The sequence below is a fragment of the Scleropages formosus genome, chromosome 8 (genome assembly GCF_900964775.1).
Source record: "Scleropages formosus chromosome 8, fSclFor1.1, whole genome shotgun sequence".
Lineage (NCBI taxonomy): Eukaryota > Metazoa > Chordata > Actinopteri > Osteoglossiformes > Osteoglossidae > Scleropages > Scleropages formosus.
In genome coordinates this window covers 30,228,956-30,241,527 of record NC_041813.1, presented here as the reverse complement: position 1 = coordinate 30,241,527, position 12,572 = coordinate 30,228,956, and the positions used below count along the sequence as shown (strand labels likewise).

At 47.5% G+C, this 12,572-nt stretch overlaps 1 protein-coding gene and 1 pseudogene across 2 annotated transcripts; one reads left to right on the top strand and one right to left on the bottom strand.

The window, feature by feature from the left end:
• Positions 1–607: 607 nt before the first annotated feature.
• LOC108941570 (uncharacterized) lies at positions 608–5,894 on the bottom strand. Of its 2 annotated transcripts, none has more exons than XM_018764332.2 (2): positions 5,822–5,894; positions 608–4,185 (listed from the first exon to the last, which is right to left on the bottom strand). In XM_018764332.2, exon 2 carries the CDS (start codon positions 3,614–3,616, stop codon positions 2,648–2,650), a length of 969 nt encoding a protein of 322 aa, XP_018619848.1. In that variant the 5' UTR covers positions 3,617–4,185; positions 5,822–5,894; the 3' UTR covers positions 608–2,647. The 2 variants fall into 2 exon arrangements, with proteins under 2 accessions (XP_018619848.1, XP_018619847.1); XM_018764331.2 differs by having other exon boundaries at positions 5,520–5,891.
• A 1,170-nt stretch (positions 5,895–7,064) lies between these two features.
• Positions 7,065–9,484, top strand: LOC108941707 (complement C1q-like protein 2; annotated as a pseudogene).
• Positions 9,485–12,572: the final 3,088 nt, after the last annotated feature.

Here is a 12,572-nt window from a genome sequence, read left to right as displayed (position 1 = left end):
ATTTTTAGTTCAGAAATTGTCTCCAGGCCATTTCGGCCCCAACACCTCCTGCTTTCCTGCGGGAGTCAGGTGTTCAGTTCAACTCCAAGGTCCAGCCAAGTCTCTCAAGGCTTTTATTTTATTTTGCCTCCTTTGTACTTAAACCCTTTGAACAAGTGCTGCTTCCGTGCTTGAATCCGGGTCGACCACGTCTCGCCACGCTGTCAACATGCACTCACACTCGTGCTGCTTCTCTGTTACGTTACCATATGCCTTACATGTTTTCCAAGACTAATAAAGAGCATAGCAAAAAGGATGAGCCTGAAGCATGTTTATTTATTAATGACACACGGCGGGGTCCCTGGGTGGGGTTCTTTACATCTGTATCCACTTGGAAAACAAGGACCGAAGACTGAATCTGCTCTCCATCCCAAAGTTGCTGCGTAGAAACTTTTTTTAAAACAAAATTCCCCCATTTTACAAACAAGACTTAATGACAGGTTGAGTTTCTGATTTAAATTAGGAATAACAATGTAATATTTCATCATATAAGAGCTTAAGTAGTGACACTGTCACATGTTTTTTTTTTTTTTTTTTTTTATAAGTGGTAAAGTAGGATTAAGTCGGGTTATGCCAATCTGATCCGAGGCCTCTCGCGATTCCTTGACGTCATGGTTGTACGTCCGTCCGTCCCAAGAGGCTTCGGTGGAAAATCAGCTGACATAGCAGGAATCTGAGCAGCTGCTCCTGCATTTCGAAAAGTTTGCAATCGCTGCCCGTGAGTAACGGAGGACGGCTGGGACAGGCGCTGCGTGAATCTGACGTTTCGCTGGGTCTCCTCATAGGCGCACAGTGATCCTTGTGGCCAAATGCGGTATTGCAAGGCCCGTTTGGTGCGCATCTTTTCAGGGCACGGATCCCAAACCGCTGCTGGCAGGTCTTTTTCCCGGTATCCCTTACACTGCTACTGGCTGCAACGCTGAACAAGGCCTTATGTTACTTCAGCTCCCGCTAGCATGTGCAGGGACTCCTATGGATCGAAAAAGCTGTGGTTGGGTGCGGTTGCCGGGAAAAGTGACGAGAGAAGCCTCTTTGGGGCATCGGAACCCAGCTAGGAGCTGAAAAACCGGATGCTTTGAGCACTTTGAAAGCACTCTGTCGGCTTAATTACCAACTAACGGTCAATCGTAGCCATAAATCTAAATGTAGAGTCCTCATATCTGACATTTAGAGTGTAATAGCACTTAAGGGGGTGATGAATGAATGTGTAGAGCATTAAAATGAGCGTGTAATCCATTACTTGATACAAAAGTATCGTTCCATCTCGCAAAGAAAGCAAATAAAGTACTTTTATTGACACAGATGAACACGTATTTATGCTCAGCGCATTCATACCCCGGACGTTCTCGCTGCAGCAGTTCCAGTGCACAGTAGCACTTAATGATACCACAGTCGGGCCCCTTCTCACGCTTATATTGTAACCGTAAGGCGACAAGGCCTTCCTTTACTGCTATGCTTGTAGGGAACAGCCCACACACCTTATTCACCGTGGTGACTTACACTACTTACAATGGGTCACTCATCCATACATCAAAACCTTGAAGGAAGTCTTCAGGGTCACGTGCCTAGTGTTGCCAGATTAGCTGAAGGGTTCCTCAGTGTATCCAAAGGTATCTCTTGGACCTTTTCAGTTGTTGTGTTTCGGCAAAAGTCCTCTGGCAGGCGAGTTGTGAAACATCTCATAAAGAGAAACGCATCTTGTAGGCTTCTGCAATTCTCCTTAGTCCCAGACACACATACACACGTCAATTCCTCCACCTGTTGGACTGTGACACCTCGTTGGATGAACATCTTCCCTCTCCTTGTTGTCCAGGAACGAACGACGGCTGCTTCTTTTCTTGGGATGTTACTTTAAGTCCCTTGGTGTTTGGTTGTGGTCTCTTCTACCTTCTGAACACTGGACAGCACTGGGGGTAGCAACTTATTGTTCCAACTCCTCCAGCTGCATCTGGGATGCGCCATTTCAGCCGACCTGCTCCGTGAGCCCCCATCTCGGGAGCTTTCCTCCTCCAAACGTCATCCTCGTAACAATCTCATCCTTCATTCACACTTCTTGGTGTTTTTTTCTAAACTGCTGGTGCAAAGTACAACACTTTGGTGACCCCAACACCAACACAGGTCTTCGTAGAATAAGGATATGGATCAACAGTTGGTCAGTATCTCTTGTCAAGAGATTTTCTGCAAGGTGTTTGTCAAGCTTGGCATTCAGACTACAACCATTTCATCATCAGCACTCAATGGGTAGAATGCAGCTTTGAATGTCAGTCTTTATATTGGGTCTGGAAGCTGGAAACTTCCTTGGCTTCAATTTGATTGGCTGATCTGAGGTGACCTTGACCATTGGATCTCATTCAACTTTCTGGTTGGTTGATCACCATAACTGTAACTGGTTCTAAGCCTGATTTAACCTAATTAGCCTGATTTATTAACCTGGTTAAACCCTACCAGTTTAGTTTTTGGTTCACATTGGTCCTTGTGTGATACAGACTCATAGATGGGGTCCAGATCGACATGCTTGTTTACTGAGTTTGTTCAAGAGTACCAGGCCTCGAGGAACTCTCTCGAGTGCTTTGTATCTGCTTGAGACAGGATTTTCCGGTTGTCCAGCTTAAAAGTACGTCCTTCCTGGTCGTGGTGCACAGATATCATGGACGATGGGTCGCGTCTGCAAGTGTGTGGTGACCATCTTGACCAACATCTTCAACTTCTGCTGCCAGGTGTCCACACGGGCTGGGTTATTCCCACGCACCAGGAGAAACACTTGCGTCCCTGACTCTCTCTTCTCCAACTTCAGACCTGCAGTTACCTCGTTCAGGTCGGTCCCATAGGACCTTTTTATGCAATCCCACAAATCTGTAGGTAGAAAAACCTCTGCTGTGTAGACATCCCCGACCTCCACACTGTTGCTCAGGATGCTGGTTCTGGTTCTTTTTCCTGCTGTCTCCAGATCATCTTCTTCTTCGTCCTCTCTGGGATTCACCTCAGCGGAGAAGCCTCTAGCTCTTCTCAATCCGGGTTGAGCCCTAGACGCTGTTTTGCGAAGGGTTGTATTTCGGACGTCCTTGCTTCCTAACAGGTCCTTGTGGCAGATGGTACTTTGGGGTTTTGCAGAAGAGGGATTTTCAGTTGATGGGAAAGAGTTGCTGTGTCTCAAAGTCAGGGGTGGATCATTGCGCAGGGACGAGGGAGGCAATGGGTCCGCTGTCAGGTCTCGTCCTCTCTTGAGTGAACTTAAATCCTGGAGCTGCCTCATGCTAGATCTGTCAATTCCTGTACCCCCATTGCTTGAACCCAAAGCCTGTGTGCAATCTAATAATGGTCCGTTACCTGCGTGATCCATCTGTGTGTTGCCAGATACTTCCGGGGCTCTAGGGGAAGGGACTTTTTCCACGTGGCCCTTAGATATAACCAGGTTGTGAAATGTGCTCTCCAGCACATGACCTCCAGTGGTCTGGAAGCTGTTTTCCCTGAAACGGGGCGCTAGTTTGACCTCCTTTCTTGTCCTTGCCTTGCGAGGGATGCCCATTTCGAGCATCTCATCCACCGGAAGCCTCCTCCTCTGTTGTCCATCTTCCATCTCTGAGGCTATGGAATTGGAAGCGCCCTCCTCCTCCTGACCAAATTTCAGTCGGAGCTGCTTGGCTGTAAAGACGTTGCCCACGCTGGAAACGTTTCATTGATCATTGCCGAGAAACAGCTTTGGATAGAAGAGCTGCCGTGTCTCCAGGGCTGGCTCCGTTCCTGAAGGAGGAAGATGTTCTCTAGACACCTGCTCCTTGTGAAGCTGGGCTTCCTTCTCTCGGTCAAGCCTGCTCTGCTCTCTCCCTACCTTCAGCACACCCTTCTACGACCCCGCGTCTTCCCGAGAGCCTTGAGCGGTCACGTCCTCTGCGTGCTCCGTCCCTCTGTCAATGCACACATGAAGAGTCGAGTCGAGCTCCTGATTCTCCAGGACATTTGACGCCCGCTGCTGGGTGTGTGCTGCGTTTGCCGTGGTGTGGATATCTGAGGGCAGCTGTGTCATCGAGGCTTGAACCTCAGTCGTCTTTCAAGGCGCGGAGCTTCTCTCCTTGGTTTCAGGCATACGGCGACCACCACTTCCATCCCAAAGGGCAAACGGTCATCGTGCACGGTTTTCCGACAGATCTGGAGAGAGAGGAACGCAGAGAAAGTGCGGGGGGTGGTAGACAAGGGGAATGTTGAATCGTCAAAATGTGGCAGCCTGACAGCCCTTTGTAACTCGTTATGCTACTGTGTTTTCCGTACCTTATCTGCATTTATTCCTTTGTTACCCAAACTCACGGTAAGCTTGTACTCTTTGCCATCCGCTGATAAAATGTGTTTTCCATACTGGATGACGCTCTGAGCCAGTGCGTCGAGTTACCAAAATAAAATGTCAGGCTCTGGGAAAAGCATAATAAAACTATTATAGATGTTCTGTGGAATAGATCTTCAGCCCTACATTCCGTTATTTCCTGCAGTACCCAACTAAACAAACGGGCTGAACCACGCAAACCTGCAAACCTTTTGGGACTTTTTTTTTCTTTTTTTTTGAAAATATGAGTTTGCTACCCAGTGCCGTGTCTTGGGAAAATGTTATTATTGCTATTTATTGACGTTACGTGACTGCAGTGCTGCGCGTTACCCTGTTTATCAGCGATCGCTCCTGCGTATTCGTGAGTTTCTCAACGAATCGTAGGAAACGAACTCACTCGCTCGCCCAGTAGGCCTGACGGCGCTCGCTCATCTAGGCCCCCGGTACTAGTGGCCACTCCCATCTCCTTCACTGACCCCCCTCGGGCCGTAGGGTGCGGTCACTGTCTAAAACCCCCCCCTACCCCCGCTAACCTTCACATTCTTTGAAAATGATAAGTGCGGCAGGCAGGCGTTGCCTTGGTGATGGCGGCAGCGGTTATCTCCCCTCCCCCGGGGGTGGGGGGGCTCAGAAAAGGGTTGAAGAGTTGATCCATCAATCAATTGATGGCCTGTCCGGCCCTCTGCTGCCACCTGCTGGAGAAGAGGAGTCCTGGCTGCCCTGAGCGTTTCAGTGAAGTAAAACGAAGTAAAAATAACACGCACAGGGCAGGGTGGCTGCGGCAGTATCCAGACCACTAACAACTGATCAATGCGCTATTTTGCCACAGTTGAGTGCCAGACAAAGACCGAACCTTCCAGAACGTTTCCTTCCTACATGATTTTCTGCGCTCAGAACTGCGGACCTGAACACAGACAGAATCCTCGTCATGAATAAAAATGTGAACACATAAATACAGTGTATAATATAATAGCTAAGAAGCCTTACGCCCTGTGTTACCGGGTAGGCTCCGGTTCCCCGTGACCCCGTATGGGACAAGCGGTTCTGAAAATGTGTGTGTGTGTGTGTGTGTGTGTGTCTGATGGAATACAGTCGCTGACAGGGAGGGAAAACGAAAGAGTTTCCTTCCGCTCGCGCGCGGAATACGGTATTACTACTACTGTACCTCCTGGTACCACCGTGGTATTTCCATCACTTTCTTCACGATAACCTGGAACCTCCGACCGACGACAGCCTCCTTTATTACTACAGTAATTATGTAGCGAATTGCGTCTCTTTGTAACAGGATCCGCGATGACGTCACTGCAGCGCACAGTGTTTGTCGGCGCAGTACAGACATCGCGGAACAAACGAGCTTCCAGATGGAAAAGACCCCCAAGGAAGTGCGCGCGCGCGCGCTGTCCCCTTTTTCGGGTCCGTCTCGCGCCAACGAAGTGAACATGTTACGGTACGAAGTGAGGTTTTAACCTGGCTCGTTGCGTTTTCGCAGCCGAGGCAGAAGAGAAAGTGAAAGTGTTACCACCACGGTAAATCAGTTCCCCGCTAACAGTGAGGGGCGCGAGCGCGAGACTGACGCTCTGCTTTTACCGTGTAGTGGTCGTTACCGTGGTAAACACCGCGTGCGTGGAAACACCACGTTAACACCCTTTGTTAATCATGTCATTCATTGTTCATTCCCGTTCACTTTATCAACTGTACACATGATTCATACACATGAATCTATGAAAATATAGACTGCATATGTATAATATGAACATAACTACATGTAAAATGTAGACGCTCCAGGGTCACAGGCCGCGTGCTTTAAACATCCAGCAGGGGGAGCGGCAGTTAAGGAAAAAGGCTTGTAAAGGGATGATGTGTCCTTGTAAAAGGTGTCTTAGCAGTTGCAGGTGTGTAATGGTGAGTGTGCGCAACAGAGAGGATGATGACGAAAGTCATCAACCACCCTGCATGGTAACTGTCGTACCGCACATCTGCGATTACTGTACTGTCAGTAAGTGTGAGATGATCGATGACTGCGTGTGCTAATATTTGAATGCTTGGTCTGTTGTCTGCAGTGTGAGCTCACATCAGAGGTGGGAGAAAAGCGGCATTTCTAACGAATCGGTTCACTTGCAGGAAATTTCCTTTTACGCACGGCAAGACGCTGAAACCATGAGGAAAAGATTAGATCATCTTTTTATGCTCTCATAAGGAATGCAATGAAGATAGGAGAACCCTACAGGGATGGTCATTCTTGTATAAAATATTACAGTAAACTTGAAAAATCTAAAGGTTAAATCTTAAACCTATACAATGAGTAAATGACTGATTTACACTGTTTCTACTTACCTACTTGGCGTAACTGTCACGATGAAACGGGACGGAAGGAGCCAAGCGCGGGGTCGTTGGTCTGGATTCAGAGGATCAGGCAAGTTGTTCTCGATATCGAGGACAGGCGGAGGGTCGGTCGATCGGGGTCAGAGTGGGAATCCATGGGCGATGTCAGGAGATGAAGCGAAGAGTCGGTCGAACTGCCATCAGAGTTGAAACGAAGATCCGTGGACGTGGTCGAGAAACAAAGCGAAGGGTCAACGACCGGAGAACGTGAACTGAGAACTGGAGATGGGCGAGGAGTCACAAGGAAGGGCGGTTGTCTCCGACGAGATTCCGCAAAGGTATGGGAGCTGAGGAGGGTCTTTTAACGGGTGACTGGTTAATCTGGTGCTGGAGCAGAGTCAGGTGTTGTCGTTTGAGATGTGGGTGTGGACGTGACTGTAACCAGTGCAATTTGGGCTTCGCTCATTTTTACACCTGCACTACTTGTGTGTTTCCACTACTCACACCATTTCCTCCTAAGCGACATGTGGAATTGGTCATCACACACACATTGTGTCACATGACAAACACTGATTCTCATTAAATAATTCCATCAGCTAAGGTTTAATGAGATGCATTTTAAAATTTGTTTCAATGTTTTAAACAAGAGTAATCGAGATACTCTGAGACGGCAGCGTACGATCAGGTCAAAGCTGGTGACTTTTTTTGGGTTTTCTACAATGTTGTCATTTTCGCTTCGAAATTAATTGTTTTATAGGCCCCACATTAGCAGCGCTTTTGGAGGAGCGCACGATTCCTTCCGAAGGTGGCCGGAAGTGTGTTTTGTGCGGGCTCTTCCAAGCGAGCTGATGTTCGAAACAAAAAAGCTGAGACACAGCAAGACGCAGCTAAATCCAGGCAGTCCTGTTATCTTCACAGACACGCAGGCAGGGTGGATACGTTTCCGACGAGCGAAGGGCCAAACAATGCAAATGGATCCGGCGCTTTCCTGTTTTCGGGTCAGTCCGCCGCTCGTCCATTGTGTTGCTGCGTATATAAGGGTGACGGAGATCACGAGATGTTCGGTTTAGTCTCCGAAGGACGACTCAAGGATGGGCGCAGGCTGGGCGACGGCGCTGCTCTCTGCGTGTGCGGCGCTGCTGTTTGGCCAGCAAGGCAAAGCCTCGGAGTCCGTCGCGGAGGTGGAGAAATCCAGCTGCTGCCAGCAGTGCCTCTTCTTGGAGCTGCAGCAGCTCAAGGTGCGAGCGGAACAGCTGGAGAACGAACGCCGAGGTACCGCTCCCTCGCCGAGTCCGGAGATTTCCGAGGAAACGCAGTCCGGCACCCGTTTGCGCAAAGCAATTTGTACGAGTGGCTTGACAGGGGTCATTATTCTTCTCGTTGCAGCCTTTCCGAAGGTGGCCTTTTCTGCAGCTCTACGGGTTTCCGGCTCTGGGAACACAGGACCCTTCCAGACTAACACTGCCCTTAAATATGAGAACGTTTTCACCAATTTTGGAAGCAGCTACAACCCATCTACAGGTATTTTCCTGTGTTTTTTACTTTGCTCAAGGTCATACAATTTGAAAAAAAATTATGTATACAGTATATATATAAAATTATGTATATATTGTTTGCTGGGTACATCTGTGTGTGGAGAGTTCAAACTCTTTCTTGATGATTTAATTATTTAGTGTAAAGAATAATGATAATCATTAAAGGGGGGTGTGGTGGTGCAGTGGGTTCGACTGGGTCCTGCTCTCCGGTGGGTCTGGGGTTCGAGTCCCGCTTGGGGCGCCTTGCGATGGACTGGCATCCCCTCTTGGGTGTGTCCCCTCCCCTCCAGCCTTACGCCCTGTGTTGCCGGGTTAGGCTCCGGTTCGCCATGACCCCCGCTTGGGATAAGCAGTTTCAGACGGTGTGTGTGTAAATAATCATTAAAATCTTTGCACGAAGCAGTGTAGATGTGAAAATATGTGGTTCTGCAGCCTGTAGAAGGAAGACTATTCTAGCAACAAAAAAACACTCAAATTACATCCCAAAAATAAAGTGATACGTGTAAATTAGATGTATAACAGTATAAGTACAGTATGATGTAAAACTGCTGTACTGCAAGAGGAGAAAGTTAAAATTTCACAAAGGTCAAGAGAGAAAGTGATGTGATATTGGCATTTCTTCCCTTATCCTCAATGTGGAAAGTTGGTTTTAGGCTAAAAAAAATAAAAGGACAGTGGCAACCCCCCCCCCCCCCCCCCCCCCCCCCCCCCCACCACCCCACCTCAAACCCGAATGTTGTCCCTGTGTGCAGGAGTGTTCATGGCCATGGTGAAGGGCGTCTACTATTTCCACTTCACTGCTTTCAGCATCATCAGTGGAGGCGCCAGCACCAACGTGGTCTTGATGAAGAACGGCGAGAGGAGCGTCTCCATGTGGGACAAATCCGGACAAGACGACGACAGACAGCGCCAGCAGTGCAGCGGTCCTCCAGCTCGAAGCGGGGGACAACGTCCACGTGCAGCTGATGGCGGGAACCCTCGTTTATGACGACATGGGATACTACAATTCCTTCAGTGGCTTCCTGCTCTTCCCCATCACGCCCTAAAGGCACCCTTATCGTGCACACGTTTCCATGGCGACCGATGCACATCTTCAGTGAAAATGCAAATTGCCTTTAAGTACTTTCACTGTTTTAGCTACAATATAGTGGTGATTGATATTTGTGAACCTATATCACGAATATAATAACCTATATTAATATCTGTGAACCTGTATCAATAACGTTAAAATAAATATAATTTTAACAGGGGTGTGGTGGTGCAGTGGGTTGGACCACAGTCCTGCTCTCCGGTGGGTCTGGGGTTTGAGTCCCGCTTGGGGTGCCTTGCGACGGACTGGCGTCCCGTCCTGGGTGTGTCCCCTCCCCCTCCGGCCTTACGCCCTGTGTTGCCGGGTAGGCTCCGTGACCCCGTATGGGACAACCGGTTCTGAAAGTGTGTGTGTACTTTCACTGTTTTGCCGATGATTTCGGGCACCCAGGAGGAAATGTGAAATGCAGACGCTGTAAAGCCGTATCGCAAACTTTCGAAAACCTTTCTGCTGATCGGTGCCAGACCCGCATGTGCTGTTGAGTTTTCTGAACGCCACGCGACAGCCTCGGTGCATGCCGATACCAGGGTCCGTACGATTTCCTCCTAACTGTTGCAAAAATCGTTGAAATGCTTTTATATTGAATGAGACACAACGAAAATATACGGAGTCAGTGAAGAACGCAATCACACTTTACATGAACAGAATCACACTTTACATGTTGATACATCAACGGGGGGGGGGGGTCGTGTAAAGTGTGCGTGCTGTGCTCCGCAGGGGGGTAACTGTATGTCGTCGTCGAAACGGAAAGTGGTAGCTGCTCAGGACCGGGGCTGTGGAAGTAAATGTAGTTAAGGCTTTGGTTGCTTGCGGGGCCGCGATCTTTGACAGCTTCCACTCGCTTCCTCGACACCTTGGTGCAAAGGTCATTTCCGATCATTTCGGCAGCAGAGCGCGGGTTCAGCGTATCGCAGGTTCGAGTTTATACCAGTTCTCGGTGTGTGTCGTACCGTTACCTTGCATTACGCCTTCCCGGTGCGCCGTCTCCATGGTAACGGGAACACCACATCTTCTCCGTGACTAGAACTTAGCAATATTCAGCAATTCTACTGTTAACCAGGATAATTTTTTTGTTCAATACAGTGTAATTTCTTTACTTGACAAACTGCAGGCCTTCAACACACTTGGCAGCTGTTGGGAAAGCTTGCTTATGTTTGGCAGCTATTGCTGCAAGATTTCCTCTTTGGCGGTTAAATTGGGAAATAGTTTTGTTCAATTAAGATTCAAATTAGGATGTAACTTTTTCTTTAAACTATGTCAATGCATTTATTATCTGGCAAGAAATAAAATATAATTGTTGTATTTCACAGAACTGGAACAAGTAACTTCAAGAATTATAAACTAAAAATTGTTGATTTTTTTTTTTCTTATCTGAAATCTATGCTGCAGATTGTATTTTTCAAAATGTTAGAAATTGCTGGAATTTTATAAAAATATACATTATATGATTATATAATTGCATGAATTTTCATACTTTTGTTCATGAAGATTAGATTGTAGTTTATTCCAGTTTCTTTGTTTTATTTAATTGTTTGTGACTGAAAGGTTTGAATAAAGAAAACTGCACACAGCTAAAGGAACTGATAGAAGCATAAGAAATTAATGTCCGTTTTTCACTGGGGTGTTTTCCTCAGTTGCAGGGTAAGTTTTACACCGCTTACAGCCACAGCCTTGTTATCCATGTTGCATCTAACATACAAACATGAGATTCACTACATAAAAACCACAGAGTTTATTCTGTTGGGGCATCAAGTGCAGCATGTGGTGCGTGTGCAGCTTAAAGGACCGCAGTGGCCAAAAACATACTTGGTTTGTACCACGAAAATACTGAAACAGTTTCCTTACCTACTTCCAGAGCTTTTTTTCTAATGAAAGACCCACCAAAAAGGCAATTTAACCTTCTGGGATCCCATGGAAACAAACAAAAACACACAAAAAAAAAAAAAAGTCTGATGACACAATGGTGAAATCTGGGACATATTTAAATAAACACTCGGAAAGAAAAAAAAAAAAAAAAAAAAAATCACACTTGTTGAAATGCTTGTGGTCTGTTAACACGAGAAGGTCAGTTTAGCCATGTACAGCTGGGTATGGGGTCCAGTGCTGAGAAGACTGGCTTCCTTGTGTGAGGAGCTGCACGTTGAATCCTGTGTCATTAGAAGCTTTTACCAACTTTGCTGCAGTTTAACTTTCATCGTACAAGTACTGAACAAGAGACGCCGGTTAGTTAGCGGTTCTGCGGCGCTGCGCTCGGGTTCAAATCGGGTCGGGGATGCGGACGAGTTAGACGTCCAAAGGTGAGTCGCAAAGTAGAAAGAAAGGTATGTTTTTCAGGCACTGGACAAATGTAAGAACTAGAAAGGTCCCGTCACATCCTCACAGCTCCATCACTCGCACCAACGGATCCTCAAGCACCGGCACCACGGCCACCGGCAGACTCGGGCGTACGCTCCATACCGACCTTCCCTGGCAACCAAAACGGCAACCATCTGATTAGGAGTTGAACGCCACAGCCCTTATGCTCCACCACCACCCAAAAGTAAAGCGCCAAAACATTGCTGCTACGTCACGACAGCTCGACGACGGACACAGACATTGTGGAGAAGTCGGCAAAGGATTAAAAACCTTCAGGGGACTTGAACCCCCATCCCTGACATAGGAAGTACATGAACTTCCCCACAGAGTCCCAGACCTTTCTGATGTTCTCTATTTCCAGCCTTACTTTAAGAATTGAGAGCAACAGCCATAATAAAAAACAGGGATTTAAACCAGCAATATACATGTATCTATTTATCTGATGCTTTTCTCCAAAGCGACTTACAGAGTTAAGGTCACAATTATTTACCCAGCTGAGTAATTTTACCGGAGCACTTGAGGGTAAATACCTTGCTCAAGGGTACTAAAGCTGGAGGTGGGAATAAAAACTACAACCTGCAGGTCCAATGGCAGCAGCTCTTATCACTACACTACCAGCTGTCCCCATGACACAACAAACACACTACCACGGCTCACGACACACACCTGCCCTAAACAAACTGTTGCAGCCGTATGAGACTCGGCCGAGTGGTTGACAGAAAACACTTTGGAACCCAACACCAACTTATTGCGAGAGCTGTGCTTCAACCGCCAGAGTACCAAGAACCACGGATAAACATCTTCAGAACTTACCAGCTGTTGGAGCCAAGAGAAGCGTTTCTCCAGTAACACTGAATCGGTGTAACACAAGAGGGTGAACAGATACTGGAGAACCAAACAAAATGAGTGGCATCCA